This window comes from Trichosurus vulpecula, chromosome 9 (assembly GCF_011100635.1).
Source record: "Trichosurus vulpecula isolate mTriVul1 chromosome 9, mTriVul1.pri, whole genome shotgun sequence".
Taxonomy (NCBI): Eukaryota; Metazoa; Chordata; class Mammalia; order Diprotodontia; family Phalangeridae; genus Trichosurus; species Trichosurus vulpecula.
The window spans coordinates 199,143,505-199,170,632 of NC_050581.1; the positions used below are offsets into that span (position 1 = coordinate 199,143,505).

General features: G+C 41.0%; 1 protein-coding gene across 1 annotated transcript in view; it reads left to right on the top strand.

Annotated features, from left to right (window-relative positions):
- The window catches only part of CDK13 (cyclin dependent kinase 13), a 113,040-nt gene that overhangs the window by 62,501 nt on the left and 23,411 nt on the right, over nucleotides 1-27,128 (top strand). The window contains exons 7-8 of the mRNA XM_036739691.1: nucleotides 17,392-17,581; nucleotides 19,133-19,189. Of these exons, the coding sequence (XP_036595586.1) occupies nucleotides 17,392-17,581; nucleotides 19,133-19,189 (247 nt within the window). The remainder of the gene's footprint in view (nucleotides 1-17,391; nucleotides 17,582-19,132; nucleotides 19,190-27,128) is intronic.

The following is a 27,128-nucleotide window of genomic DNA, read 5'->3' on the forward strand; positions in this document are numbered from 1 at the left end:
TTAAATCATGAGGGCAGGTAGTTTTGCATTGCTGGAAGTCAGTATGCAGTCCCACCTCAGGTGCATTCTAGAAGGAATTCCTGTATTTGGTCATAGTTGAACTGCATGACCTGTAAAGCCCTGCAGCCCTAAGCTTCTGTATCCTTAATATCATAAGCATTTGTGAATCAGTTATTCAGAAAGGTTTGTAATGGTTCAGCACAAATGGAAATTGCATGCCAGAAAATAGGATGAGCTTTCAAAAATCTGTTGTACTATGTGTACAGTAGAAAGAATATTGGACTCAGAGTCCAAGGACCTGAGCTCAGACCTGGTATTTGCCACTTCTGTAGGCTTGGACAAGTCATTTCACCTCTGACCCTCAGTTCCTCATCTATAAATGAGGTGATTGGTCTGGTTCTAACCCTCTGGCCCTATAACTCATGAATAGTAAAGACAATGGATAGCTTTTCTTTATTTATCCCTCACCTTTTGGGGAAAAGCTTCTGGTGTTTCTTTGTTATGAATAATGGCCTTGGTTTCAGATAGATATTTTTGTTCATAGCAAAGGAAGGTTCTTTTATTCCAATGAATCCTAGTGTTTTAACATGTATCATTGCTGTATTTTGTTGAAGTATTTTTCCTCGATCTCTTGGTATGATCGTGTGATTTTAAATTATTGTCATTAATTATGTGGTTTGTTATGTTTATGACATTCCTAATGTTGAACTATCCTTGCATTTCTGGTATAAATCCAAACTGGTTGTAGTGAATAATTTGTAAATGAATTGTATAGTTTCTTTGCTAAAATTATTCCATATTTTGGCATCTGTATTAGTTGCGGTGGGATGTAGTTTCTGATGGATATCTTTTTGTTTGGGGTTTCAAAACCATAGTTTTCTCATAGATTGGTAAAGTGTCTTTCGTTTCTATTTTTGGCCTCTCCCCACAAAAAACAACAAAATCCAAACAAACCAACAAAGAACAACTACCACCAACAGAAAACAAAGCAAGTATGAGCAACATTGGAATTTCTGGTGCTCGAAATGTTGCTTAGTCACTGGCCCTTTCTGAGTCTGTTTGCTCGTCTGTTAAATGAAAATATTGGACAAGGTGATGTCTAACATCCCTTTCAGCTTTCAGATTATGATCCTGTGACAACTTGATTTCAAGAATCTGCTAGAGATAATTCATGGTCCTTACATTGGCATCTAATAGTGATCTGGTCATTAGGAAAGTGAACTTTAGGAAAAATTGTGTTGGGGATTTCAGAGATTTTTCGGCCATTTTGAATGTCAGCTCTAAAGGATTTGCAATGCCCCAGTTTGTGTGTCAGAGATACTGACCTTGTAGTTGTGGTTCTTACCCACAATGGCATATCCAGAGCTGGTTGGGACTCCCAGAATCCTTCAGTCCAATCTCCGTTCATAGATGAGGACTAGAGAGGGGTCCCACCAGCAGTAAGAAGGCAGGATTTGAAGTGAGGCCTTCTGTTTCCAAATCCCAAGGTTTCTTCTCTCTTCTCCCCCCTGCCCCACCCCTCCCAGTCCAAACCATTTATTAAGCGCTCACTCTATAAAGACATGGCATCAGGTTCTGAGTATTTGAAATCAAACAATTCCTACTTCAAAGAGCTTCTGTTTTACTGGGAGAAGATCCACTATGTATTCAGATAAGTTATGGCCATTTTAAGGATAGAGAGACTATTCATAACTAGGATGTTAAAGAAGACTTCATGGAGAAGATAGCTTCTGGTCTGAGCCCTAAAGGAAGATGAGAATGCAAAAAGTTGTAGAGATAAGAAAGGGCCAGGCATGGGGCCAGCCTGAGAAAGGGTCAGAACTGGGAGAAGGGATGCCAAGTTCACCAGCTTAGGTAGTTCAGTTTGGCTGGAGAGTAGAGTGGATAAATAAAGGCCATGATGGAAAATAATCTGTAAAGGCAGGTTGGATTTAGACCATGGAGGACCTTCAGTTAGGCCTGACTGAAGAACTTGTGTTTTATCATACAGGCAATAGGAAGCCACTGAAAGCTTTTGGGCAAAGGTGTCTAACCTGGTTAGATCTGTGCTTTAGGAAGGTTAGTTTGGGAATTACCTGGAGAGAGAAGAGGTTGGAAACATTGAGAGTTGAGGTATGAAGTGATAAGGGCCTGGATTCGGGTGGTAGCTGTGTTTATGGAGATAAGGGGATGAATATGAGACTGTGAAGGATTGGACTTAGGAGACATATAGAAAGGATTATTCCAAAGTTTACCAGCAAGATGTTAGTGCCCCCAACAGAAATAGAGATGTTTGGGGTGGGGGTAGGTTTAGGGAAAAAATGGTTGGTGGTTGGTTATTTGTTTCTGAAGAGGACCAAAATGACATTACTATGCTTGAGTCAAGATTCATTGTGTCCAGCTGTGGCTGATCAGGCCAATACGAGCTCGGAGTGCTCTACCACAGGTTGGGCACAAATAGTTTGTGTGAACATTTGGAGTGGGTACTCCAAACTTGTGCATTCTGTGTTTCCTTTAAACTGTTTCAATTCTGCTTTGCTCAGAGAGCACAGCACCTTCTGTAATGTGGGCATGTGATGAATGGTCCTGTGCCAATGCCTCCCATGTCACACAATCAATTCCAGAATACTTGAGAGAGACCTTGAGAGTGTCCTTGTATTGCTTCGTCTGACCACCATGTGAACGCTTGCCCTGTGTGAGTTCTCTATAAAATAGTCTTTTAGGCAAATGTACCAAACAACGTGGTCAGCCCATCAGAGTTGCACTCTCTGAAGCAGAGTTTGAATGCTTGGCAGTTTAGTTTGAGAAGGAACTTCAGTGTCTGGTACCTTATCTTGCCAGGTGATCTTCAGATCCTTCCTAAGACAATTCAAATGGAAGCAATTCAGTTTCCTGGCATGGCACTGGTAGACTGTCCAGGTTTCACAGGCATACAACAATGAGGTCAGCACCACAGCTCTGTAGACCTTCAGTTTGATAGTCAGTCTAATACTCTTCTCTCCCATACTTTCCTTCAGAGCCTCCCAAACAGTAAGCTCCATTTTGGATCTGCTCACTTTAAGAAAAGTAGGATGTCCAAGTGGAAATGTCTGTTGGCCCATTTGGCAACATGGGACTGTAGTTGAGGCAGATTAAGGCTACGTATTTAAACTGGGAGTCTTCTGCAAAGAGGTAATTGAATTTCTGATTATACAAAGGAGACTTTGTAGAGAGAGTCCTGGAGGACGATAGTAAGGAGGCAGTAGATAGATGATTACCTGGCAAAGGAAATAGGAGAAAAGAAAGATAAGGAATAAGCAAAGGCCATTAGATGTAACAATTAAGAAATCACTGGTAATCTTGGAGCTTTCAGTTTCTAGAGGGTGATAGGGCTAAAGCCAGGTATTGGTTGAGAAGTGAGTGGGTGAAGAAGTTGAGACCGTAAGAGTAGATTGCTCTTAGGTGTTTGGCTGTGAATGGGAAGAGGGCAATCAACAAACACTTTTATTAAGTTCCTACTGTGTGCAAGGCTCTGGGATATAGAGATGCAACTTGGGAGGTGGGCAGGGTCAAATGTGGTTTGAAGGATTGACTTATTTATAGGCCACTCTCAATCCAGTGGGGGAAGAATATGAAGAAGAGAGAGAAGGGAGGATTCTTTGATGAATTTACTAGAAGATAGCAGAGGAGAGCAAAGGGCAGAAGGAAGAACAGTGAAAAGAAGATTGACATCTATGGAGAAAACTGGAGCAAAGAAGATGGGTCCAGAGGGAGGGGCCTGTGCGAAAGGAGCCTCAATGTGTGATGGAGTGAGCTTAAAGTTGTTCTTCTGAGAAATTGAGACAGTTTATCTACTGAAGGATAAGGGGGAGTGATATGTGGGACTAATGGGACAAAGGAGTCTTGGAATAATAATTTTGGGGAGCATTAGGTTAATCAGGGAAGAATTGCTGTGCATCTAGGAAAGCCCAGGTGAGACCAGATGACATAAATTTGTAGCTGACCAGTGTAGCAGGATTCAGCAAGGAGAAAACAGCTGGTGGGGTGGGGGTGGGGGACCCGGGTTTTAGGATTTGACAGGCATGAGAGCTGGAAGAATCCCAGGGACAGTGAATTCAAGGATAGAACATTCTAGATGTTGGAGTCTAGATTGTTCTGTAGGGATTGTGAAGGGTTAGGTTCCAGCTACTTGGCCTCAACCCAGTATGGGGGCACAAGGAGATGATAATCCCACACTTGGTGAACATATGCTCAGCTTCTGGCTTCTGATCTTTGACCCCAGGGGCTCAGGTTTTCTGAAGTATCTGGCTCATTGGGCATCTCTTCCACACCAGGGAATTAAGTTTCAGTCTCTTATCTTCTTCCATATCTACCACCTTATTCCTCTGAAACTTCCCTTTTGCCCTTATCCCGACCTCCTTTCTCCTGATCCCTTCCTGTTCTCACAGTTCCTCATACCCATGGTGGCTTTATTTCCCTCCTCCACCATCTTAACCCTCTCACTGGCTATTTCAAAGAGGCATCGACCTTCTCCCTTGGATACCTTGCTTCCCAGCCCTTCTATTGTTCTTACTTTGCTAATCATCACTGCTGAGATTTCCCTGTCTTCATTTGTTAACTCTTCAGTGATGAGCAGACTTGCTTCATTAGGGGCTCCTCACTTGCTGGGAACATGGATGGGCTGTGTGAGGAGGTCAACTCCTATTCAGTTTCTAAACTTTGATCCTATAGAGCAGTGCCTTGAGCTTCTAGCCAAACCCTCGGGGAAATGCTTCTATGGAATCCCTCACCTGTGCACTAGGTGGACCTGAAGTAGAATCTGCCATGGTTGTATTGGCTGTGTGACCCTGGGCAAGTCACTTCAGCTCTAAGTCTCAAATGGGGATAATATGTCTAGCCCCTACAGTGTTGCTAATTCTCTAGGGAAGGGACACCAGCCTGGGAGCATAGTTAATGCAACTCCTAGCCTTCTGGACCAGAACTCACGTTCAGAAATTGAAATGAAGGAAAATCTTGAACATTGAATTACCTTTCAGTCACTTGTAGCCCCTGTCTCTGGCTTGTGCCATCCCACCTCCCAACTTCTCCTACACATATGTTGAGGCAAGGGATTGTTTTAGGAGAGCTAGATTTTGCTTAACGTTTCCGTAAATTTGACCGTGTCAGTCCCTTACTAACCCACCCCACTGGCTTCCTCTTGTCTCTTAAGATCAACTATAAACTCTCTCAGTTTAACTGTTAAAGCCCTTCATAATCTGTCTCCTACCTATCTTTGTAGCCTTGTTCGACAACAGTCTCCTCCCTCGGCTCTCCATGCTGCATGGCCAGGCTGCTCTTCTCTTCCCCTCAAACAGACTCCCATCTCTGAACCTCTTCCTCAAAGAATCTTTTTCATAGAATCATTGTCTTTTAAGCCTCACCTTTTATGGGAAGCCTCCTGATCACCCAGTCAGGTTGTGCCCTCTCTCCCAAACAACCTCATAGTTAACTTTTTGTATTTACTTTCTTTATATAATAAATAAATATGTGTGTATACGTGTATACATATGTGTACATAAACTCCTTGTTGTGTCACCTGCCTATTCTTCTCTCCTCCTACCCGCATCACACCCCCCCGCCCCCGGCCCCCAATTAGAAGGTAAGCTCCTTATCAGAGAGATTGGTTGGTTGGTTGTATTGACACCTATAGTATCTGGCACAGAGGAAGCTGCTCAGGATGCTAAACTTGGAGTCAGAAAGACCTGAATTTGACTCTTGCCTTGTATTCTTACCAACTGTGTGGCCCTGGAAAATCATGTAACTTTTCTCAGTTTCAGTTTGTAACTTGTTGTAATAAGAGCACCTACCTCACACAGGGCCATTGTGAGGATTAAATATGTAAAGCATTTGACAAACTTTAAAGCAATATGTAAATGCAGATTATTATTATTTCTTACTTATGGATTGACCATGACTGGGTCACTAATCTTCTGTAGTTTAATAGTTCTTCACTTAAATAGCTACGTAGGGTTCAGACTCTCTTCTCGTCTCTCAGTACACTCAGTGATCTCATCTGCTCCCTTGGTTTCCATTCTAACTTCTTTGTTACACACACACACACACACACACACACACACACACACACCCGTATATGTCTGTATATATTCATCTCAGCCCCTCATTCGTATCTTGCTAGAGATTCTTGCATCAGCTGCCTACTGCACATTTGCATTTTGTATTTCCTGGTTAGTAGAGTTCTTGTGGCTGGAGTGCAGAGAGTGTGGTGTCCCTTTCTCCTGACTTGCTTTCTCTTGACTCATCTTTTACTGATAATGCTTTTCTTTGGTGTTACTCTCTTTGCCACTTCTTACATTTTAGGTCATCATTAGAAACATTGTCATAGTATCCCTTCATTTCTCTAGAGTTGACAATATGAATTCTTTGTACTGTGGTTATCCAGGATTCACAATCATACAGCATCACTGGAAGGAATGTTTGAGTAGCAAAGATGGATCTTTGCTCTGGAGAAGTAACAAATTGGCATCTTCCTTCTCTTTAATCCTGGGCCCAACTTTTTATCCATCTTTCAGTGCCTGTCCCAGATACGTTACTGCTGGATGCTAGCTCAGTGAACTAGATGCTCTAATCTGGAAAGTAAGCATTTTTGGTCCACTTAATTTTTTTTACACAGCCCTTGGTCTGGAGCAGTTATCGGTCTCTTGAGAGGAAGAAATCTTGTAATATTTCTGGGGCTTAATGCATCTGGACATGCTCATGATCTAGAAGGAATCCCTTTTCTATTTGGTCCCTGCCTTTACAAAATATCTTAATCAAATATATCTCTTCTTTTTTTATGCTTTGCGTCACAGTGATCAGGGATACTGAGCGCAGCTCCCCATGTCTGCATTTATCAAAGAGTCTGATACTATTTTAACATACAGATGAGAAATTTCTTAATCATAAATGAATATCATTCTCTTCCTCCTGGGGCAGAGCCTTTAAGACTGTTCTAATTGACAAACAGAGCAGAGCTCCTTTCCGGCAGTTGTAGGGCTCTGAAGAATCATTTATAAAAGCCTTTCTCTTTCCTTTTACATTTTCTTGAAGGACACCTTTGATATGCACACTGATTATTCTTATAGATTTTAGAAGCTAGGAAAGCAGGTTTTTGGTGGGGAGAGACTGCTGTGGTTTTTTTTTTTTCTGAGTAGTAATGTCATCTCTGGTTTTCTTCCATTCTTTTGGTGTCTTTACCTCCCTGAAATTTCTTGGGAGAAGTGTCTCAGTGCTTTTGAGACAGACAGAAATAGGGTAAATATCTCCACCAACATATCTTTACTGTGTCCACTCAGTTCAGTTCAGCTATTGTTCCTGGCTTTGTCATATGCCTTGGCATTTTCCACTAGGTACAGAACGTCAAGGATTAAGTGTGAAGGTCCTTGTGACTTGTGATGACAAATAGATTAGATAGAAAGGCCGACAATCTCGACCCACTCTCCATTGATTTGCTGTCTCATTGCTTTCATCTCTTGGTTTGCTGGGGCTCAGCTGGGGTCTCTGGGCAAGTGTTTTTGCACCTGTTTTCACTTCTTCTGCTTTTCCTTGTTGTGTGAGGCAGTGTGGCTCATAATGTTCTTCTTCCCTTTGCATTTTACAAATTTGTTTGTATTCAGAACTGGTCTTGCCTTGGCTTCTCTGTCATCCCACTTGGCAGAGAGATCAGATGCCTGCTGCTTCAGGTGGTTTCTTGGCTTCTTTGTCCTTCTCACTGTGGCAACTGTTTTCTTTCTGTTAAACTTTAGCAAAAGAATTGGTGGCACTCATAGTTAGGCTAGTTTCACTTTTTAACATCAGTAGCGCATTTAAATATCTCTTTTAACTTTTCACAGTATTTTCTGCCTACCTTTATCCCTTCTTGTAATTTGATCCTGGCTCTAAATAGTAGATGGTTTTAATATAACATTTCTGATGTCTCCTCTATCTGAATCAGTCATTTCCTGTGCTAAAATAGTTTCACTTGGTACTCACTATGTTATACGCCTTCTAGCTTGCTTTTTGAAGGAAGTATTGATGATAATTGTGTGGAATTTCTTGAGTCGTCTTATAGCCTTCGATCTTCTTTGGTTTCTCAGAATGAGTCATATTTTCTGACATTCTGTTCTCTTCCTTTATGTTGATTAAAGTCATCAAGTATTAAAATACATATATATTTTTTACCTGGTTTTGAGGATTCAGGTTCTTTGTAGATTCTCAGCTTCTTCAACCTCTGCAACAGACTTTAGTATGTAAACTACAATTATCTTAATGACGATCTTTTTATTTATACTTACCCTGATTGCCAAGTGTCCTGTGAAAGATGTTCCTTATTGTCTGTAGATAAAAAAACAATTCTGCCCAATTTCTTTGATCTATTTAAGGTGAACCAGTGAATCATCCTTCTATTTAGTTACAATATCCTTTTGACTTCTGGTTTCTTTTATACTGAGAATAATGATGTGATTTAATTCTACTAATTCTGTATTCGGTTTGTGTTGACCCTTAGACAAACATGTAATGTTTAGGGTGGCTGAAGTTTAACTAATATTTTATGAATGGTCACAACTGTGATTTTTAAAATCCTCAGTCCTCTTTTCTACCCACTTGACCTATATTACTGGGGAAGCACAAAAGGCCACTGTGGGGCTGATGACTTCTTTGTACATTTGGCATTTTTTGTGGCTTGCTGTGGCCCAAGACTATATCAGCTGGTAGCCAGCTTCTTGTTGGTGAGCATGGCTAGGTTTGCTTGGGTTAGCTCAGACTATTTCCTGGACCTCTGTGAATGCCACGGGCAGAGCCATAGGGGATTCAGGGTCAGTGCTGTGCTATAAGGACCAGTAGAGGACTGTAGAAAAAGGTGAAAGTGATGGTAGTAAAAAGGGAAACTGAGCATGCCTAGACTTTTGGGTGCCTTTTGGTGTTATGTTACTGTCATTTCCTGATAGAACTTTTTGGTCCCCCTTTCCTCTAAATCCAGTGAGCGCTTACCTTGTAACGACAATAAAAACCCAACAACAGCTGTTCAACAAAACCAGCAGACAGCACAGGCAACATTCAGAACTTTCTCTCCCCTTCCTCTCTACTGAAAGCAAGGAGAAACATTTCCTCCTCTGCTCTCCGAGGCCAAGATAGGTCAGTAAAACCTTCATAAATTGGCTTTGTTTCATTGTTATTTTTGTTTGCATTATTATAGTTGTGAATATTGTTGTCCTTTTCAGCATTACCTTGTACAAGATCTCCCATGTTTCCCTGAAATCTTCACGTTTAATGTCTTCTTAGAGCCCGAATTCTAATACATTTGTATTCTAGGATTTGTTCAGCCATTCCTTAGTCAGTAGGCATTGACTTGGTTTCTACTTTTTTGCTGCACAGAAAGTGCTGCTGCAGATATTTTGGTACTTAATGAACCTCTTTATCTTTGACCGTCGCAGTAGTGGGATTTCTGGTTCACAGGATAGAAAGAATTTAGGGATATTTTTCTCATAATTCTAAATTGTATTTCCAAATAGTTGGGCCAGGTCACAACTCTTCCAGCAGTTCATTAGTGTGCTTGTATTTCTAAATTCCCTTCCATATGTACTGTTTTCATCTTTTGTAACATTTGCCAGTTTGTTGGCTGTGAGATGAAACCTTAGAGTTGTGTTAACTTGCATTTCTCTTATTAGTGTTGTGGAGCAATATTTCATATTACTATCAGTAGTTTGAAATTGTTGCTTTGAAAACTGTTGGTATCCTCTGGGAATATAACTGTTGGTGAATGACCCCTGATCGAGTGCTCGAGCTCTCTCTCTGTCATAGACACAGACACACACACAGACACACACACACACCCCTTCTCTGTTAGGTATCTTAGATATCAGAATTCTGTCTCTGATGTTTGGTGCTGACTTTTTTCACCCTGTCCAACCATTTTTTCTTTTTTTCTGGCTGTGCTGATTTTGTTTGTCCAAAAGCCTTCTCATTTTATGTAGTTGAAATTGTTGATTTTTTTCTTTTGATGGCCACGTCTATCCCTTGTTTGCTTGGCATATATTGATTGGCATTATAACCACTTCTCCTTGCTTAAAAGTGTTGTTGTTTTCCCTCGATAAACTAATCATTTCAAATATCTATGAATGTGGATGTATTTCGGGTTTTCTGACACAGCACTTAACCTTGGCCTCCTTGCGGCAGAACAGTCTACTTGTTCTCTGCTTCAGTGGTGTCACCTTGGTTTGGGAATGGGAGCGATTCATATTTGATCTAGTCTTGGAAGAGCTCGTTATCTAGAGTTTATTCTGGTGATGCATTTCAAGTTCCTCCTCTGGGTTTCTACACTTGCTAATGGTGATGATGCAGCAGGGAACTTTAAGGCCAGCTCAGTGTGTACCCAGACAGATCAAAGAAAATAGGTTTGCAGTTCTTTTGGGTATGTGATCCTGAGGGATTCAAAGATGAGATGCTTCTCAGTTTTCCTTTTCATGAGTGAATATATTAATTTTCCCCAAAAAAGTCTTACAAAATTATATTTTTATGTCATGGAGCTTCCTATGATTTCTCAAAGACCTTGCCAGTGAAGTATAAGCTCTGAAAGTTTCTACTTTGCTCAAAAGACTTTGAATCTGTACCCACTACAGCCTTATGTTTACCTTTCCAGGACCAGCCTTAAGTGCAAAAAGGCAAATAGTTTGTACTAGGCTGATCAGTAGGTAGTAAATTCTTAGATATCAGTAGTCTATGAAACACAGAAGAATTCAGAATGGCCCTTGTTTCTGTGCCCTGTTCCATTCCTGTCATGGCAGTGACATTGGTGGAAATGGTGTCAAGTGTACCAAGAATCAGGCAGTTGTTTACTGTCTTAAATAAAAGTATTAACTTAGTTGTTGGTATTCTCAATGGAAATCCTTTTCCAGTGACCAGTGAGTGGATATACTCCTGGAGTAAATAAATCATATTAATTTTTACATTGTCAATATAAACCAATGATAATTGCAGCTCAGTTGAAGGATGGCTGGCTGGTGGATTGTGTGAGGAGAATAAATACAAGGGTTGGCTGAGTAGGCTGCGTTATGTGTCTAGAGACAAAGAGAAACATGATGTTCACTTTGATTCAGAGTGTTCTGCAGCAGCATTTGTACAGAGAGGGTGCCATGATAATATTGTCTATCCCAGTATCTGATGCAGATCAGGAAAGAAAATCTACAAGGAACTTTAGTGCAGTGCTCCAAATTACATAATTTAATCCGTCAGGACTTAGTACAGTGCCCAGCACATAGTAGGCACTTAATAAATGCTTTGTTGTCTTAATTTTGATACTTGGTGACTTAATGGAAAGGTGAGCATAAGGGATGAAGGTGAAAATATTTTGAAAAATATAACTTCTTTGAAAAAGACCAAAGTCCTTTTGACCGTACAAGTTTGATGCCTGCTCTCTCTTCTATACTGTATCCTGTAAGTGGTTATCTACCTTTCCCTGCAGACCTCCAGTAAAAGGGAACCCACTGCTTCCTGAAAGAAACCCATTCTGCTTTGGGGTAGCTGACATCGGACCTAAATTGACCTCTTTGCTAAGTTTCCCCACTGTTCCTAGTTCTACCCTTTAAGAAAGCATTTAATTTGGTAAAGTGAACTGTTGCTTTAGAGGCTTTTTTCTCTCACAAGGCATGTGGCATTCATGTGTTAAAATCATGCGAGAAAGATTCTGCATCAGAGATAACTGATTACCTTCTGATTATAAATAGCAAAGGAAGCATTAAACAGAGATGTGTAGGCTTGTCAAAGGAGTTGGCCATGATCATGGAAGATGTCCAGTGCAAAGTCCACATTGAAGAGGGCTTCCTTCACGTACTCCTTCCTTTTTGGAAATAAAATTGTGCTGATTGGCCCAAGTCTCACAACATTACTAAGCCTTCGAAATGAAATTCAGAACCACTTACTAGCCCAGTTAACATAAGTATCCCTACAGGAATAACCAAGTGGGTGAAGAATACCTCCTGTCCTGACACCAGCATTTCAAGGTTAGCCCATCACACTGATCCCTCAGTACATCTGTCTTCTTTTAAAAACTGTTATTTTGTTTGAAAAGACACTTTTCCAGAAAATCCCTAGATTCCTTTAAAAACTGTCCTGAAAACAATTTTTGGATAGTCAACAAGAAAAAAGATAGCCTGTTATTTTAATTGGATAGGATAGTACTGACATTGACCTTTGTGTGAAGCCATTGTGTATATCATCCTTTGTACCATTGTTTCCTTAAAGTTGTCTTCCCAGCTCTCTGATTTCTTCCATTCACTATGGGGAGGCCAGCTATATGGTGCCAAGAAAAGAGACCTGGCCCTGGTGTCAGAGCACTGTGCTTCAAATCTTGCCTCTGATACTTCAGACCTTTGGGACCATTCTCCTTATCTAGCCCCATTCCCATTGTTAAATGAGTGAGTTAGGTGTTCACTTGGTCATTGGTTCACTTGGTCATTGGAAGTTTGTTTTTTGGATGGAGACACACTAGATACTTTCTCATTAAGATTGGTATGAAACCATTATGCCACCATCTCCACTGTTATTTGACCTAAACCAAGAAATACTGGGCTACAGCAATAAAACTAAAAAAAGAAATCAAAGGGGCAGCCAGGTGGCGCAGTGAGCAGTAGAGCACCAGCCCTGGACCCAGGAGGCCCTGAGTTCAAATATGGCCTCAGACACTTGACACGCTTACTAGCTGTGTGACCTTGGGCAAGTCACTTAACCCCAATTGCCCGCTTCAAAATCCAAAAAAAAAGAAGAAATTAAAACAAGCACAAGAAAATTAACTCTTATTTGCAGATGTGAATGCCAAAGAATTGAGAAACAATTTTTTTTTTTTTGCAGGGGGGAAGGACAGGCAAATGGGGTTAAGTGACTTGCCCAAGGTCACACAGCTAGTAAGCGTGTCAAGTGTCTGAGGTCGGATTTGACCTCAGGTCCTCCTGACTCCAGGGCTGATGCTCTACTCACTACGCCACCTAGCTGCCCTGAAACAATTTAATCTAGACAATCTTCAGTTCGTATTAGAATACAAATAAATCCACAAAAATCCAATGTTTGGTATATCACTATCAAAGTTTAGGTTGAAAAAATAGGAAAAGAAATTCTCTTTGAGATAACAAATTGTTTTAAACGTCTGGTGGTTATCCTACCCAATCACAGCTCTTACATAGTATCAAAATTTTCACAGAAAGTTGGAACAAATACCAAAGTTAAAATATGCGGAGATTGGTGGCAGAATTGTTTGCCTGAAGATCCTTGACTTGAAGATGGAAGCAAAAGTTTTTCAGAGGTTGTTGGTGTTTAGTCCAACTCCTGCATTTTATAGACAAGAAAATTGAGACCCAGAGAGGTAACCTGATTTGCCCAAGGTCACACAAAAATAAATATTAGTGATAGGATATGAACGAACCCATGTACTGGAATGTAGCATTTGCCACTTTTCATTACACAATTCTGGAGGAAGTTTGGCATTGCCAGATCCCAAGCCAATTTTACAAAATTTTCTTGGATGGGTGATGGAATAGATTTTAGATAAGTAAGATCTAGAAATAAGTGTGTACAGACCAAGAAATAAATGTCTTGGCTTACAAAATATGACAGTACCTTCCAGATGACTCAATGGCTTAAATAATTAAAAAATCCTATCATAATAAAATGAGAGGATATCTATAGGGGAAATAATCATAATCAGATGTGGGACAATCTTAAGATAAAGCTGGCTTTGGATTATTTCACATTAAAAAAATGCAGCTAAAATTAAAAGAAGAGATACAGACTGGGGGAAAAAGATAACATCTCTGATGAAAGTCTGATATCCACATCTTCTCTTGGATTGATACAAACCTAATAAGAAATATTCTTTATTAATTAAGGGGTCAAAAGGCATAAACAGACTTTCAAAAATTATTATTTAAATGTTTTCCCAGTAGCAAAAGTAGTTAAGCACAAAACTGTAAGTAACAGGAGTGAATTAACTAGAGTAATTCTGTTGTAAAAACACAAAATGGATACAGTGTCTGAAACGTTGTAAGAGGGGTGGGTAGGATAGAAACCTTTCAGAGTTGGGAAAAGTGTCCCTTAGCACATGGTCAGATGGGGTCAGAAAAGGAGCAGTCAACCCCCCTTCTCCTTTTCCTTGTACAAAGACTCTTGCAGGCACTTTGGGCTGGATTAACCATGGGACAAGCCCTGCCCTTTGCGTGGCTTCCCCTGGATTGGAACTTTTGAGTACAGATGAAGTGCCCTTTGTCTCTTGTTAGCACACGGACTCCCTGCCATCACACTGCTCAAGTCTGTCTCTTTAGCTTATGGCTGTTCAAGAACACTGTAGGATTTTCCCTTCTAGATTTCCCATCACTTTTGTCTTCCTTTTCAAGGGGCTTTTCTTCTCCAGCTCTTCTGTTTCCCAGACAGACTTGTTAAAAAACATTTTTATTGATACCTCTTATTTTTATATCACCTTTGTCTTTCCCCCTACCCTGAGAGCCATCATTGGTAATAAAAAATAAAGGCGAAAACAATGAGTAAAGAGCTTTAGGAGAAAGAAATAGAATATATCAGCCAATGTGTCTTGGATGGACTGCCCATGGCATGTGAACTGAGCTCACCATTGATGCAGGAGGAAGAGAGAGTAGGCTCCATACCATCTTGGAAGTGGTGCAGGGCTTTGAATAGTGCTGAGCTTCTCCTTGCAAGAAAGGGCAGGCTTGTTTAACTGAAGTGTTCTCCGAGTGTAAGGCTACGGATGCCTTCAAATCAGGAAACTCCAGGCTTCTGAGAATTAAAGCTGTCAGTTACTAAAGATCAATGACAGAATAAATGATGAGTGTGAATAGATTTCAGTGTAATACCAAAGAAGTCTTGTGTGTGCCGAAAGTAAGCTGAAGCGTGTTGTTGAGAATATGTGGCTGGAAGCGGGGGGATGGCTGATCTTGTGTTGAGAGCAGCAGAGAAACCAGTGGATGACTCACATGGGCTAGGGGAAGGCACTCATTATGCTGGGTAGATCCTCTGGGGAGGGTTCCTGAGAGGTCATGAAGGATGAGAAAACATGGATGTATTCCAGTCTGCATCATTGGAAGGCATGTCCACATCAGTAAATCATCATCACCACCATCGCTAACATTTATGTAGTGCCGACTGTGTACCAGGCATTGTAAAGAGCACTTTAACCCTCACAACGACCCTGGGGAGCAGGTGCTATGATTATTATTCCCATTTTACAGATGAGGAAACTGAGGCAGAGGTGAAGTGACTTCCTCAGGGTCACACAGCTAGTAAGTGTGAGGGTGGATTTGAACAGGTTTTTTTTGACACCAGGCCCAGTGCTCTAGATGCTTATGTCCCTCAGTGATCAGTGCGATCACACAGCCACCCATTGTGGCTTTGCATGTGTCCTCAGCACTTAGCATAACGCCTGGCACATGTATTTCACAGATATTTATCGACTGATTAATTAAAAAGTACATGGTTTTAGTGCAAGGAAATTATTTTCTCCTTTGCACATAGGTATTTTATTTTTGTCTCAATCACATGTGAAACCTCTAAGCTTCCAGTAGATATGTAAGGGAATACACATTTCAGACGTTGTCTGGGGCACACAAATTCTCTGTACCAGCTGTGGCCCCAAGCTCTTAGACTGAACCCCCAAATCCCACTTTTCTACATCTGTCCATCACATCAGGCTGTTTAGCAGGAGATAGCCAAATAGAGTTTTGTTTCCTTGGGACCCCCTTGCTAATGCCAGCAGACAATGGCCAAGATAGGTGTTAGTAAGCACTTTGCAAAATAAAGCTCAGTGGAACTGTTTTTGTTCTGTTGTATATTTTTCCAGTACATGGCCCTAATGACCACATGTAAGGCAGATGTGCCAGGCTCAGCACCCATAGCATATATGGGAAGGTAATATTAGAATCCTTTCTTAGCTGTAGAATCTTGCTGTAGCAGCTCTGGCCTAAGTACACTTTTCATGATTTTATTTACTTGTAAACATTTTATGACTATGAAGTTACTTTCACAAATCAAATGTATTCCCATCACTTAGCATGGTGCCTGCCACATTTAGAAGGCACTTAATAAATGTTTGTTGACCGACTGACTGATTAATATGTTAGGATCTGATTTTATTGGTGTGGTTATTCTCTCCAAAGACTCAGATTATTATTAACCTTCTAGAATTGATGTGGGTGAAGTCATCAATAGCTTGTAGCTAACTTAGTGATACATTTCTCTGACTTGAGTTAGGCTGGTCTTTTCCTGAATATTTCTAAAGTTCTTTCAGCCTGGTTGCATCTGCTTGCCCACCACTGGCATCACCTTTGAGAACCCAAGGCATTAATTGACACAACATGGTGTTTCATAGTAAGGTTATCGTGCGAACATGATATTTGAACGAAACTATAGTCTTAAATTTAAAAAAAAAAAGGTACCTGGATTTCATTATGCCTTGTGAAAAATCTGAATATATCCATATGGACAAAGATTGAGAGATAGGCTGGAAAATAACATAGTAGGCTTGGTTCAGAACTATTGGAATAGGTGGATTCAGAGCGGTGATTAATTGATGTCAACTTTGGTTGTAGGGGGAGGGTGCTAGGGGAGTACCCTACAGCTCTGTCTGTGGCCCTTTGAAGAGAGAAATAGCCTGCTCATGTGAGAGGTGGCAGAATTAGGTTGACAAAAGATCTTGATAGATTACTGGCAGGCTTTTGTGATTTTTTTTTTTGATTAGGATCAGACTTTACCCCTACGAGGAACTCCCAGAGTGGAAAACCCCTCCATTGACACACTTTGCAACTTAGGGTTTTAGGAAGCTGCCTTGGGGTGCTGAGCAGTAGCATAACTTGCCTGTGGAATCAGCCTGAGTATGGCACATGCAGAATTTTTAACCTGTGTCTTACTGACTCCAAAGCCAGCCTGTGTATACTCTGCCACGTTGCCTTTCTTGGTGAACTTTACTGAGGATAAAATGTAAATTCTTATACTCCAGTTTTTTTTAAGTGTATAAGCATGGACATGTTGCTGAACTGTTCATGTGAAGTGCAAATTTAATGAGTCAACAGTGTGATTTTAGCCAAGAAAGTTACTATTAGACTGTTTGTAAAAAAGCATTGTCTCTAGATTGATGGAGCTAACATTCTGCCCTGATTAGAATCAGTTTGGAGGAGAAGAATCTTGATAAGCTGAATGAGGGGCATCCAGAGGAGAGGGATCAGGGTAGCTACAGGACACCAAACAAGTAGGGAATGAGAATCAGTTTTGGGAACTAGATATGAGAGAGAGATTTTTGTCTATGTGGCTAGCCGCTAGCATGGGACTTGACATGTGGGTGCTTACTAAATGCTTGTGGATTGATTGCAATGACTGTTAATTTAAACGAGTAACATTTTGTTAATTCTTTTCCTCTTTTCTTAGGTGCATTTTATTTGGTGTTTGAATACATGGACCATGACCTGATGGGCCTCCTGGAGTCAGGCTTGGTTCATTTTAATGAAAATCACATAAAGTCATTCATGAGACAACTGATGGAAGGTTTGGATTATTGCCATAAGAAGAACTTTTTGCATAGAGATATTAAGTGTTCAAATATTCTACTAAACAATAGGTATGACTGAATTTTTTAGCTCTGTATTTGTGTATGTACATTTTTAGGGGGAAAATGTATAGTTTTTAAGTGCCCAGTAAGACAGCACATTCACTGTTGTTACACAGGATACTAGTTTGATGGTAATTTTAGAGTAGGACTTTATGCCTGATCACAGATAGTAGCTGACAGTGTAGATTAAATCTGATCAGAATTGAAATTGAAACATGACATTTAAACACTTAATTCCTTGCTTTTGGGAATTAAAAGATGAAGACACACTACCTAAGTAAGCAAGTGATTTGTCTTGTTGCCCAACATGACATGCACCTTGTTCTGATATACTTTTCAAATAATAGATCTATTTCTATTTGACCAGTGAGAATACTGGTGTTTGGAAAACTACTTGATACTTTTCATTTTGGTCAGTTTGCAAAGTGAAACGGAAGTTGCCACTTGACCCTGTTGGTCTTGGTTTTGCACTTCCCACATGAGGAGGCCTCTGAGAGGCAGGCCCAAAGCTCCATTGGCCTCATATAGACTGAAATCTTGGAGAGAGATAGCTGTGCTAAACCTCGAGGCTTCTTCCATGGCCAGGTCTGGAAACACCTTGCTGCCTTGGGTCTCAGTGTAAGGGGCTAATGAAATCCAAAGAGATGCTTTTGTTCTTGGGCCACCAGAAACTTTTGAGTCATTCTCAGATGATCAATTCAGGGGCACTCGTTGGGAACAGCAGTCCCAAGGAATCTCCTAAATCCCTAAAATAGACTGGACTGGGAATGTAATCCTTGTGACTGTTTGCTAAAGTGGTAGTTTGTCTAGGTTGGCTTAAGTTCAGACCTCAATGTCAGGATCATCCTTTTGAGATCCCAGGGCTCTGTAGGATCTTCTTAACCAGATCAGCAAGGCCATTTGTGACTAGGATATAGCTATCCGGCCTATGCCTGTTTCATATATAGGGACACGATATACTTTTGTTTTAATCTTCTCATTTGTAGCATTCCTTCCTGGGTTGGTGTTCTCTAGGAATAGCTACTTGGTCATTGAGAGTGAATGAAATAATGAAATTTATTTGGATTTTATAAAGGGCTTATGGAAATGCTTGCTTAGATGAAAGATGTTGTCTTAAAATGACCATTAATTGAATTCATCTTAGCTCTAAATCTAAATTATGTTATAGTTACCAACTTTTGAAACATCTCTAGGTGTTTGTAGTGTGTGTTAGCGTTTATGCTAACACCTGAACAGATGGTATCTCCGTCACGATCAACACTGTGAGGACAGATGACGCTTATGGGAAGTAGAAAATAATGAGAGAATGGGTGTAGGCAGTGCTTAGGCTTCACATAGAACATCAGCTTTCTTTGTTTTGGGGTTGGGAAAAAGAAAACCCCAGACGTGCTATTTCCTGATTCATTTGCTTGATCAATACCCCAGGTAGTTTTTGTGAATTTGTTTTTGACCATATCTTCCTGTAGCAGTAATTGATGTTGTATGATTTGATTTGAACGAAGAACTCACAGCCAAATTGATTATAATGAGATTCCTTATTTTTCCTCTTCTTTCCCTTAGAGGGCAGATAAAGTTAGCTGACTTTGGACTTGCTCGATTATATAGCTCAGAAGAAAGGTAAGATGCTACAAATATTGTGAACTTAGTGGCCTCATTCTAAAAGTCCAGCTGACAAGGGTGGCATGACTTTTCTTGCCTAAGCTTGAGAAGGGTGGCCTAGGTCATCAGGTGTAATGGATGACTCCTGGTAGCATGATTATTGTCACTACCAAATCTTGGTAGGACCTCGCAAAACCTCATTGCTTTGAATTTTGTAAAGACTTGGTGCTTCTGAAAGTTGGGAAACCATTTATTCAAGGCAGTATAATTGTACTAGAATGCTTTATACAGGATGTCAAATAAAGTTGACTTTCTACAAATGAAACATTTTTAAGTTTACATTTATTACCTGCACATGTTACCTGAATGATGTTTAAATGAATAAATGTAACATTTGTTGGTTGATACACTGTTGGTCCTTGTATTACTGCAGTGGGAGTTAAATGTATCCACTTGATCTTTTATGGGGGGATGTGCCCTAAGTGTATGTTTTCATTAGTGGTTTCTGATTTTGTGTCTGGCTTACTGTTAATATGGACATGTTGAGGATTATTTTTGGCCCTTGATTCCAAATCTGTGGAGGGAGGGTCTGCCTGTTAGTCTACAGCTCTTGTTAGTAGACAGCTGGAGATCTGCGATGGGCTATGGTTGGGGATGTACTGCTTCCCACTCTCCCCCTCCCCCCATTAGTTAAATGCTGAGGATATTCGGTAAGATGGTGTGTTTTATTGGTGAGATATTTTAATTTGATTTTAAGACAAGTGAGTATTCCTTTTGACTTCTTTTATAAACAAAAAGTGATTTAACACAATTTATTCATTAATTTATTCTCAAAAATGACACGGTTTGCAAAATAAAACTTTGGAAGGTATATAAGGGGAATGAAGTGTAGATTTTTGTGTAAGCAAATGATGAAACTCTTAGCTATGGAATAAATGCTTCTTGGATTGAATTTAATGAGAGAGCTTGAAAGCGGCCTCTTGGAGCCATTAAACACCCCCTTATTTATAGACTCTAAGCTAGTTCACATTTGATTTTAACATCTTTTTCATTTCATATCATCAGGGAAGGCAATTCTCCAACACAGATTAGTGTTACTGTAATTTGCATGCCAAACTTCTTTGGTTCATATAGTAGCATGCTCTTTTTTTCAATAAATCCCTCTGAGTCTCTATTTTGAAAGAGTTGATGAAGATTTTTTAAAGGATGCCTTTTTGAACTCTTGTTTAAGTATAGATCTAAAAGACAGTGCCATTTACCTGACTTAATAGAGTATATTGAGAATAATTGCATTCAGAATCGCCTGTTCTTTTGAATCTGTTCTTGTAGGTTATAGAGTATTGGGGTTGAATAAGACCTTAGGGATCTTTTAATCTGCCTGCCCAGCACCCTCTTACTTTACTGAGAAGTAATCAGAGCCCCTTTTGGGGGAGGGGGTTGGGCCTGGCTCACGTAGTTGGTAAAGCCAGAGGGAGGCTTAACTCTGAGGTCTCCTGATTTTTATGATCATGTCCTTCTGCTGGGCTGTCTGGGAAGTGGAGCAAGCATGCCCTTGTTCCACGACCCTCTGAGACGAGGCTAGTCTGCTCGTTCTCCTCTATCTGCTGATAGGGGTGCAGAATAGGGAAAAACAGGTTTCTAAGGAGGATTCCTGGACTGTCTCACACCGCTTGGGGCCTCACAGGCAGCGCAGTCTGGCTCGCTCATTGTCCAGATGCAAACACTGAGGTCTAGGGTACTTAAGGAACTTGCCCAGGTAGGTGTTCGGGGAGGCATTTGAACCAGTTTTCAGAGTCATAGTCGTTGTCAATTGAAATTACTGTAAGAATATTGTTTTCTAATATTAAGCTGTGTATTTCTTGCTTGAATGGAATATGCTTTCCTACTATGTTTTGGTAGAGATGCAAGTCAACTATGAATTAATTATAATTTTTCATTTAACAGTCTCAACATATTCAATGGTCTAGTTAGAAAAATATACTCCAACAGTTAGAGCAACAATATATGTCTACCTTTTTTCCTTTTTCAGTTTAAAATGGGAGATACCTTGGGCATGAAAAGCTGGAGGTTATAAGAAGGGAGCTAAGAGTTCTGCTTCTCCTAATTACTCTCCAGGTGACTGGGCAAGTCTTCTCTGAGATTGTTTCCTTGTTGAATTAAGTGTGCCTCTGTTCAGCACTTCTCTGAGGGAGGCCCTGGGCTCGGTGCTAGAGATGCCCCCAAAAGAAGACAGCCCCTGCACTGGAGGGGCTCATTTGTGGTGGTGGGAACCTCACAAAAATAACATCACAAGTAAAAAGATTCTTAATTGTGGAGGAGGGGTCAGACAGAACAGAAGCTGGGCGGGCTGGGAAGAGTTGTGGATGGTTTCTTTGAGGAAGTAATGTCTGAGCTGGGCTTTAAAGGAAGACAGGGTGAAGGGTGGGTGGGGGTGAGGATGCCTCTGTTTCACAGATGTAGAAAGCTCTGTGAAGGGACAAGGAAATTCTAACAGCCTTAATTTGTCAGGAAAATAACATAGGAAGAGAAGGAGGTAGGAAGGGGTGTGGGAGCCATATCTTGGGTCTTAGAATGGCAGATTGGGAGTGTTCTCTGTTTCTCAGTAGCTAATGCAGAATAACTGAAGATTTTCAAACAGGATAGTGATATGAGAACATTGGTGCATTAGGAAATTCATGCCAGTGGTTACACCCCACCCTCCATAGTTTTTACAAAGTATCTTGTAAGCTCTTAAACACTTCTCTAAATGTGAGCTTATTGGTGAAAGAGGTGTGTAGTGTCTCACACTGAATAGTCTTCTGAAATCTAATATGGGATCATTTATTTTAGGGAAGCAAGAAATTTAACTCCAGAATGTTATGTATTTAGGTAACATGATGACTTTCTTTTTTGTTTGATCATTTCCAGAATATAGAAACATTATATATTTATTTTCTGTCTTTTAAGGATCAGAATAATCCTTCAACATTCCCCTTGATGGACTAAATCCATGCCAATTTTGATAATGATTTATTTATGAAAGGAAAAAGATTTATACATTTCCTCAGAATCCTTTATCACCACCTTGATTTTAAAAATAACATGGCTTCAATTATCTGGAAGATTTCCCAGTGTAACTATGGAGTATGTACTTTTATACAGAATTCTCTACTGATATTAAATTACAACCTCATTCATTTTTTCAATTTTCAGTCGAAAATTAATGGAAATGAAAGAGGAGGACCAATTTCTGGTTATAGCATCTCCTCCCTCATCCAAGATATTTTTGGTTCTGTTTAATTCTGTCTCATGTGCTGAAAGGCAAAAAGCTTCTACCAGGCATGGGAAGAGATTTAGTGTTGTCAGTTTAAAAAATATGGGGCAGTGAATCTTTCCCTGTTTTCTCTTATTATAAGACATGAGAAATATGGAAATCTTGGGAGTCTTTATTGACTTTTCCTTAATGTTCTGTAGTTGACAGGAATCTATAAATACAGCTTGAGTTAAATAAGGCAAAGTTTAGTAATAGGCAGAAAACATTAGGTGACTATAAAAGCAAACTAGGAAGAAACTTAAGACGACTAAATGAATAGGAAGTGACATTAATCTCTTAAGTCTCTATAATCTCTAGTTCATCCTGGAGAATAGAATAAAGTGTCCCTCAAAAGACTGGAAGAAGTGCTTCAGAGGGAGCCCAGTGAGGACAGACCAGGAAGAGGCAGAAGGCATTTGAAACTTCTTCCAGGATATTCCAAGGGAGGATGTGGAGGAGCCAGAAGAGCGAAAGAATTGCTGACCCTGGAGAGGCTCCTGAAAGTCCTGGGCCTGAGCCCTCACCAGGACTGCTGGGGACAGAGGATGTCCTCCAAGCCTGGTCAGAGGAAGGGAAGAGTGAGTGGGATATGCTTGTTTCCTTCTACCCATTGGCATTATGGTGAGTGGCCATTGTGGATCCTGCTAGATTAGCATTTGTGCTACCAAGACTTGTCAAGCCTGGTGGACTTGGTGATAAGGATGAGGAGCCAATGATGCTGCCTGGCAGAACCTCTGAAATGATCTCTGGACTGTGGGCAAAAAATTCGGAAGCTTAAGGCACAGATGGGTCTCTAATTATGGCTGTCCAAAAAGGTTTTTAGGAAACAGTATTCGGTTAAGAAGATGGTTTTGGGAGACAGAGATTTGAGTCTAGATGATGACCTAAAACTCAGATATAATGTACTCTTGGCCCAGGGAGACTGTAGCAGAAGACAACCTTCAAATAAATAGACAAATAAAAATGTATTTGCATGGAGGTTGGAAGATCTGATTAAAAGGTCTTTAATTGGAAATGGAGGGAGAATGAGAACATTCCACATCTCTTTAAAGGCAGATATCACAGAGAGAGGCAAGTATGTCATAGGGGAAAACTGTTGGTGGAGAGGCCCCAGTGATTCATGGGAGACACTGTCCAAGAACAGGGGCATTGATGATGATTTCTGTGGTCTTTGTACATCAGGCAGAATACGGAAGATAAGCTGCAGCATTAGGGGAAAGGAGACACATTCTTCCTCTTCATCATCACTATGGGTCATGACTAAAATATGGAAATGAACAGTATGTCCTACTCAAAAGAGGCAGATTAGGCAAAGTCGTATTGCATCACAAGAAGATATATTATTGAGAAAATTTGTGAACAGCACGAAGGGGGGGCGTATTATTAGGATGCAGACTATTTCAGTGATGATAGTGGAGAGACAAACAAAGGATTTTAGTGTAGGAATGCACTGTAGAGCACACTGGCCTGGAGGAACACTGCTGACTAGCTGTGGTTGCATGGTGTACTTGTGATGGAGGGCTTGAACTGGCTGGATATAGCTACTGGAGCCTTCTCTCTCTGCCACAACCAGAGCATCTGGTAACTTTCTTTTATTGATGAGAGCTTTAGTCTTCAGAAGGTGAGGAAGTGGCCTTGAAGTGGTGGTAGGGACCTGTCGAGGAAGCACCCATTTCATCCTAGGGCTCAGAGTCTGAGCCAGCCTCAGTTTTGAGAGAGCAGGTTTCCATAGGTTCAGAGAATAGGGAGTGGAATCTGTCTACAGAAATGGATGCTTAAGAAAACCTTCTAACATTGCTCTGTGGGGAGGGAACACTGGTGTAAAATAGAATTTCAGTGACAATAAAGGATTTTCTTCACTTAGAGCTTAATGGGAAAGGTGAGGTAAATAATAGCAGTTTTCAAGTAGTGACCCCAGGGAAGAGATGTGGTGGTACTGGGAAACAGCAGAGAATCAGATTTAGGTTCATCAAAGGGGAAAACGTCTGAGGGATAATGGCTTTCCTCCTACTAGTGGACTCAAAGGAAATCGAGATGACCACTTGCAAGGTATGTTTTATGTTTCCTCAGTTGTCTTTGTTGTGGTCAGGCTGGAGTTTGTGATCTCTGAAGTCCCAACTGAGATCCTGTCATCTCGTGCCCTAAAATCCTGTAGGAGGAGGATAGAATGCTTAGAGGAACAAGTGGGAGTTAGAACAATGAGATAAAGAGAGAGAGCTGTCTGCAGAGACCCTGGATGCTCAGGAGCCTACTGACCAGCATTTCGTCCTTAAAGGTCATGGTAACTTGAGAGGAATCCAAGAGAGATAAAGTCCTGTAATAATTGTTTGAGAAGAGTCACGGGCTCAGAATAAGCTGAACTTAGCAACAACACAAAGGTTAATGGCTTTTAAAAATGCCTTCTAAGGACAGCATCAGAGGAAGATAAAGGAAAGTAGAGATCTCAGCTCTGTGTGGGGTGGAGAAAGGGGGAGAGAAGGCAGAACTACTCAGCTCTGTTGGAGAAAGGTGATTGAGCTTGTCAGCCTCATTGCAGGCAAGAATGATGCTGCCTATGCCTTCTCTTGAGGTGTCACGCTGTAGTATCAGGTGTGACTAGTAGATGCTCACTGAGTGCCTGCCTGCATCCTTTCTGGTGGGTGTGACTGCTGAGTGTGAGGAATACCACAGGAAGCCTAAACAAGGGCAGGCCCTCAGGCATAAGTTGAATTGAGGAAGATAGCCCCAAAGGCTGCCAGGAAGTCTGAGAGTAAAGGGAGGAATGAAAGTCGGGCAGCTAGAGTGACCCCTCATGACGCTTGAATTCAAGAAAAGTCTCAGACCACTGGCATGTGTCCTGTCTCCTTGGGCCATCCCATTGCTCTGGCCATCCCCAAAGGGTAGAACAACTTGGATCTTATTTGTTCCTTGACCCTCATCCTTCCTTTAGTAGTACTGCTGGAGAGGGTAGCAATCTGAGCAGGATTTACATTTCCAGAGTAGTATTTTAAAATACTTTGTTAAGTATCTGGAACTAGAATGTTTGAAGTATATTAAAAGTTAAAAAAAATTGTGTCAGATTCCATATTGACAAGATTTTCCTTCAGCAGCATAATTAATGGCCAATGTATGAGACTTAGAAATTGTGAAACTCTTTTAATGACCTCAGGTTTCTTCTGGAAACAAACTTCAATCTTTTTAATTCCAACATTCTGTTGGGTGTAGGGAGGGGGAGGTGTGGCTTGTTTTTGAGATTTGGAACTGAAGAGCTGAGAATTAGTTTAAAGGCCAATAGTGGGGAGGCCCCCATGGAGCAGGAGTTGGCGGCACTGTGCAGCTGATGAGGGGCCTGAAGGATAGGAGGGAGCAAAGGGATGTTGGAGAAGAGTAGATTGAGGAGGGCCCTGGCAGCTTAGCAGAGTGGGAAAGGGAGAGTTGCAGACCTCCATGAGTACCAAGTGAAAGTTAGCATTGGAACCTAGGTCTTTGTTTTCTTACTCTATCAGTGTCAAAATTTTGGTCAAGATTCAAAATGGGATTATAACATGACCATTTTGAACCATCTTTTCAACGTCAACCCCACTGCCAACACACTGGTATTAACTATGGCCTTGCAAGATTGGCAGTTTGATGGACAGCCTCATCTCCTTGTGGGAAGATAGCACCACCTTGTGGGCTTTAAGGATATTGCCCCGAAAGATCTTTGAAACCAAGTTACCCTATGACAACTATGGGAAGGAGTGGGACTTCAAATTTGGGATTTTCTTGGTAAAGATGGTGGAGGAGATTGCCATTCTCCAGCTTATTTTACAGATGAGGAACTTAGGCAAACTGGGCTAGTGAAGTGACTTACGCAGGATCACACAGTCAGTCAGTTTCTGAGGTCATATTTGAACTCTTGAAGGTGAGTCTTTCTGACTCCAGGCCCAGCGCTTTGTATACTATGGCACCCCCAACTGATCCTATGTACTATGTTTACTGATCTGTTTGTCCCTTTGTGTCGCCACTTTCCGCCCTTTCCATCATGTCACCCCACCCCCACCCCTCACCTAACACTTGCACATTTTTTCCATTAGTATTCTACTCTACTGATCAACCAGTAGCAGCTAAAGGCATACTTGGTAAAAAAGCTCCTTCTAGGCAGAAGATCTGATCAAACAAAACCTGGAAGAAGCCACTGCTAAGGAGAAAAGAGCTGCTGTTTTCCCAGATCCTGTTACTCGTGGGCTTGGGCAGTATTCCTGCTACCAGTGGAAGCAGAGAGAGGGACTGAAGTAGTCCCCAGATCCACTGGGAAGGGGACCGTGGCTCCAGGAATGGTGCTGAAGGCTGGGAAGAGAAAGCTGTGGCTGACTCCACAGGCTTCCTGGGGTGATAGCAGCTGGCCAGCTGGTGACTTACGGGGAAATGTTAAGAGCACGTGTGTGTCTGAGTGTGCATGGGGGAGGGGGGGAGGGATGATTATAAAGCCAGACAAACTGACATTCCAGTTTAGAAATGAAACTTTTCAATTACACATTGTCCAAGTAGTTCACAGTAGCTCTAATCACCTGATTTCATGCAGGTCAACAAACATCATGTGCATAGCTGTGCTGTTTTCTTTAAGTATTAACGAATAATATCTGACCTCCAACATTTATTAAATTTGGGAGATTGACAGTTCAGTTATTCTTTCTGTTCATAAGC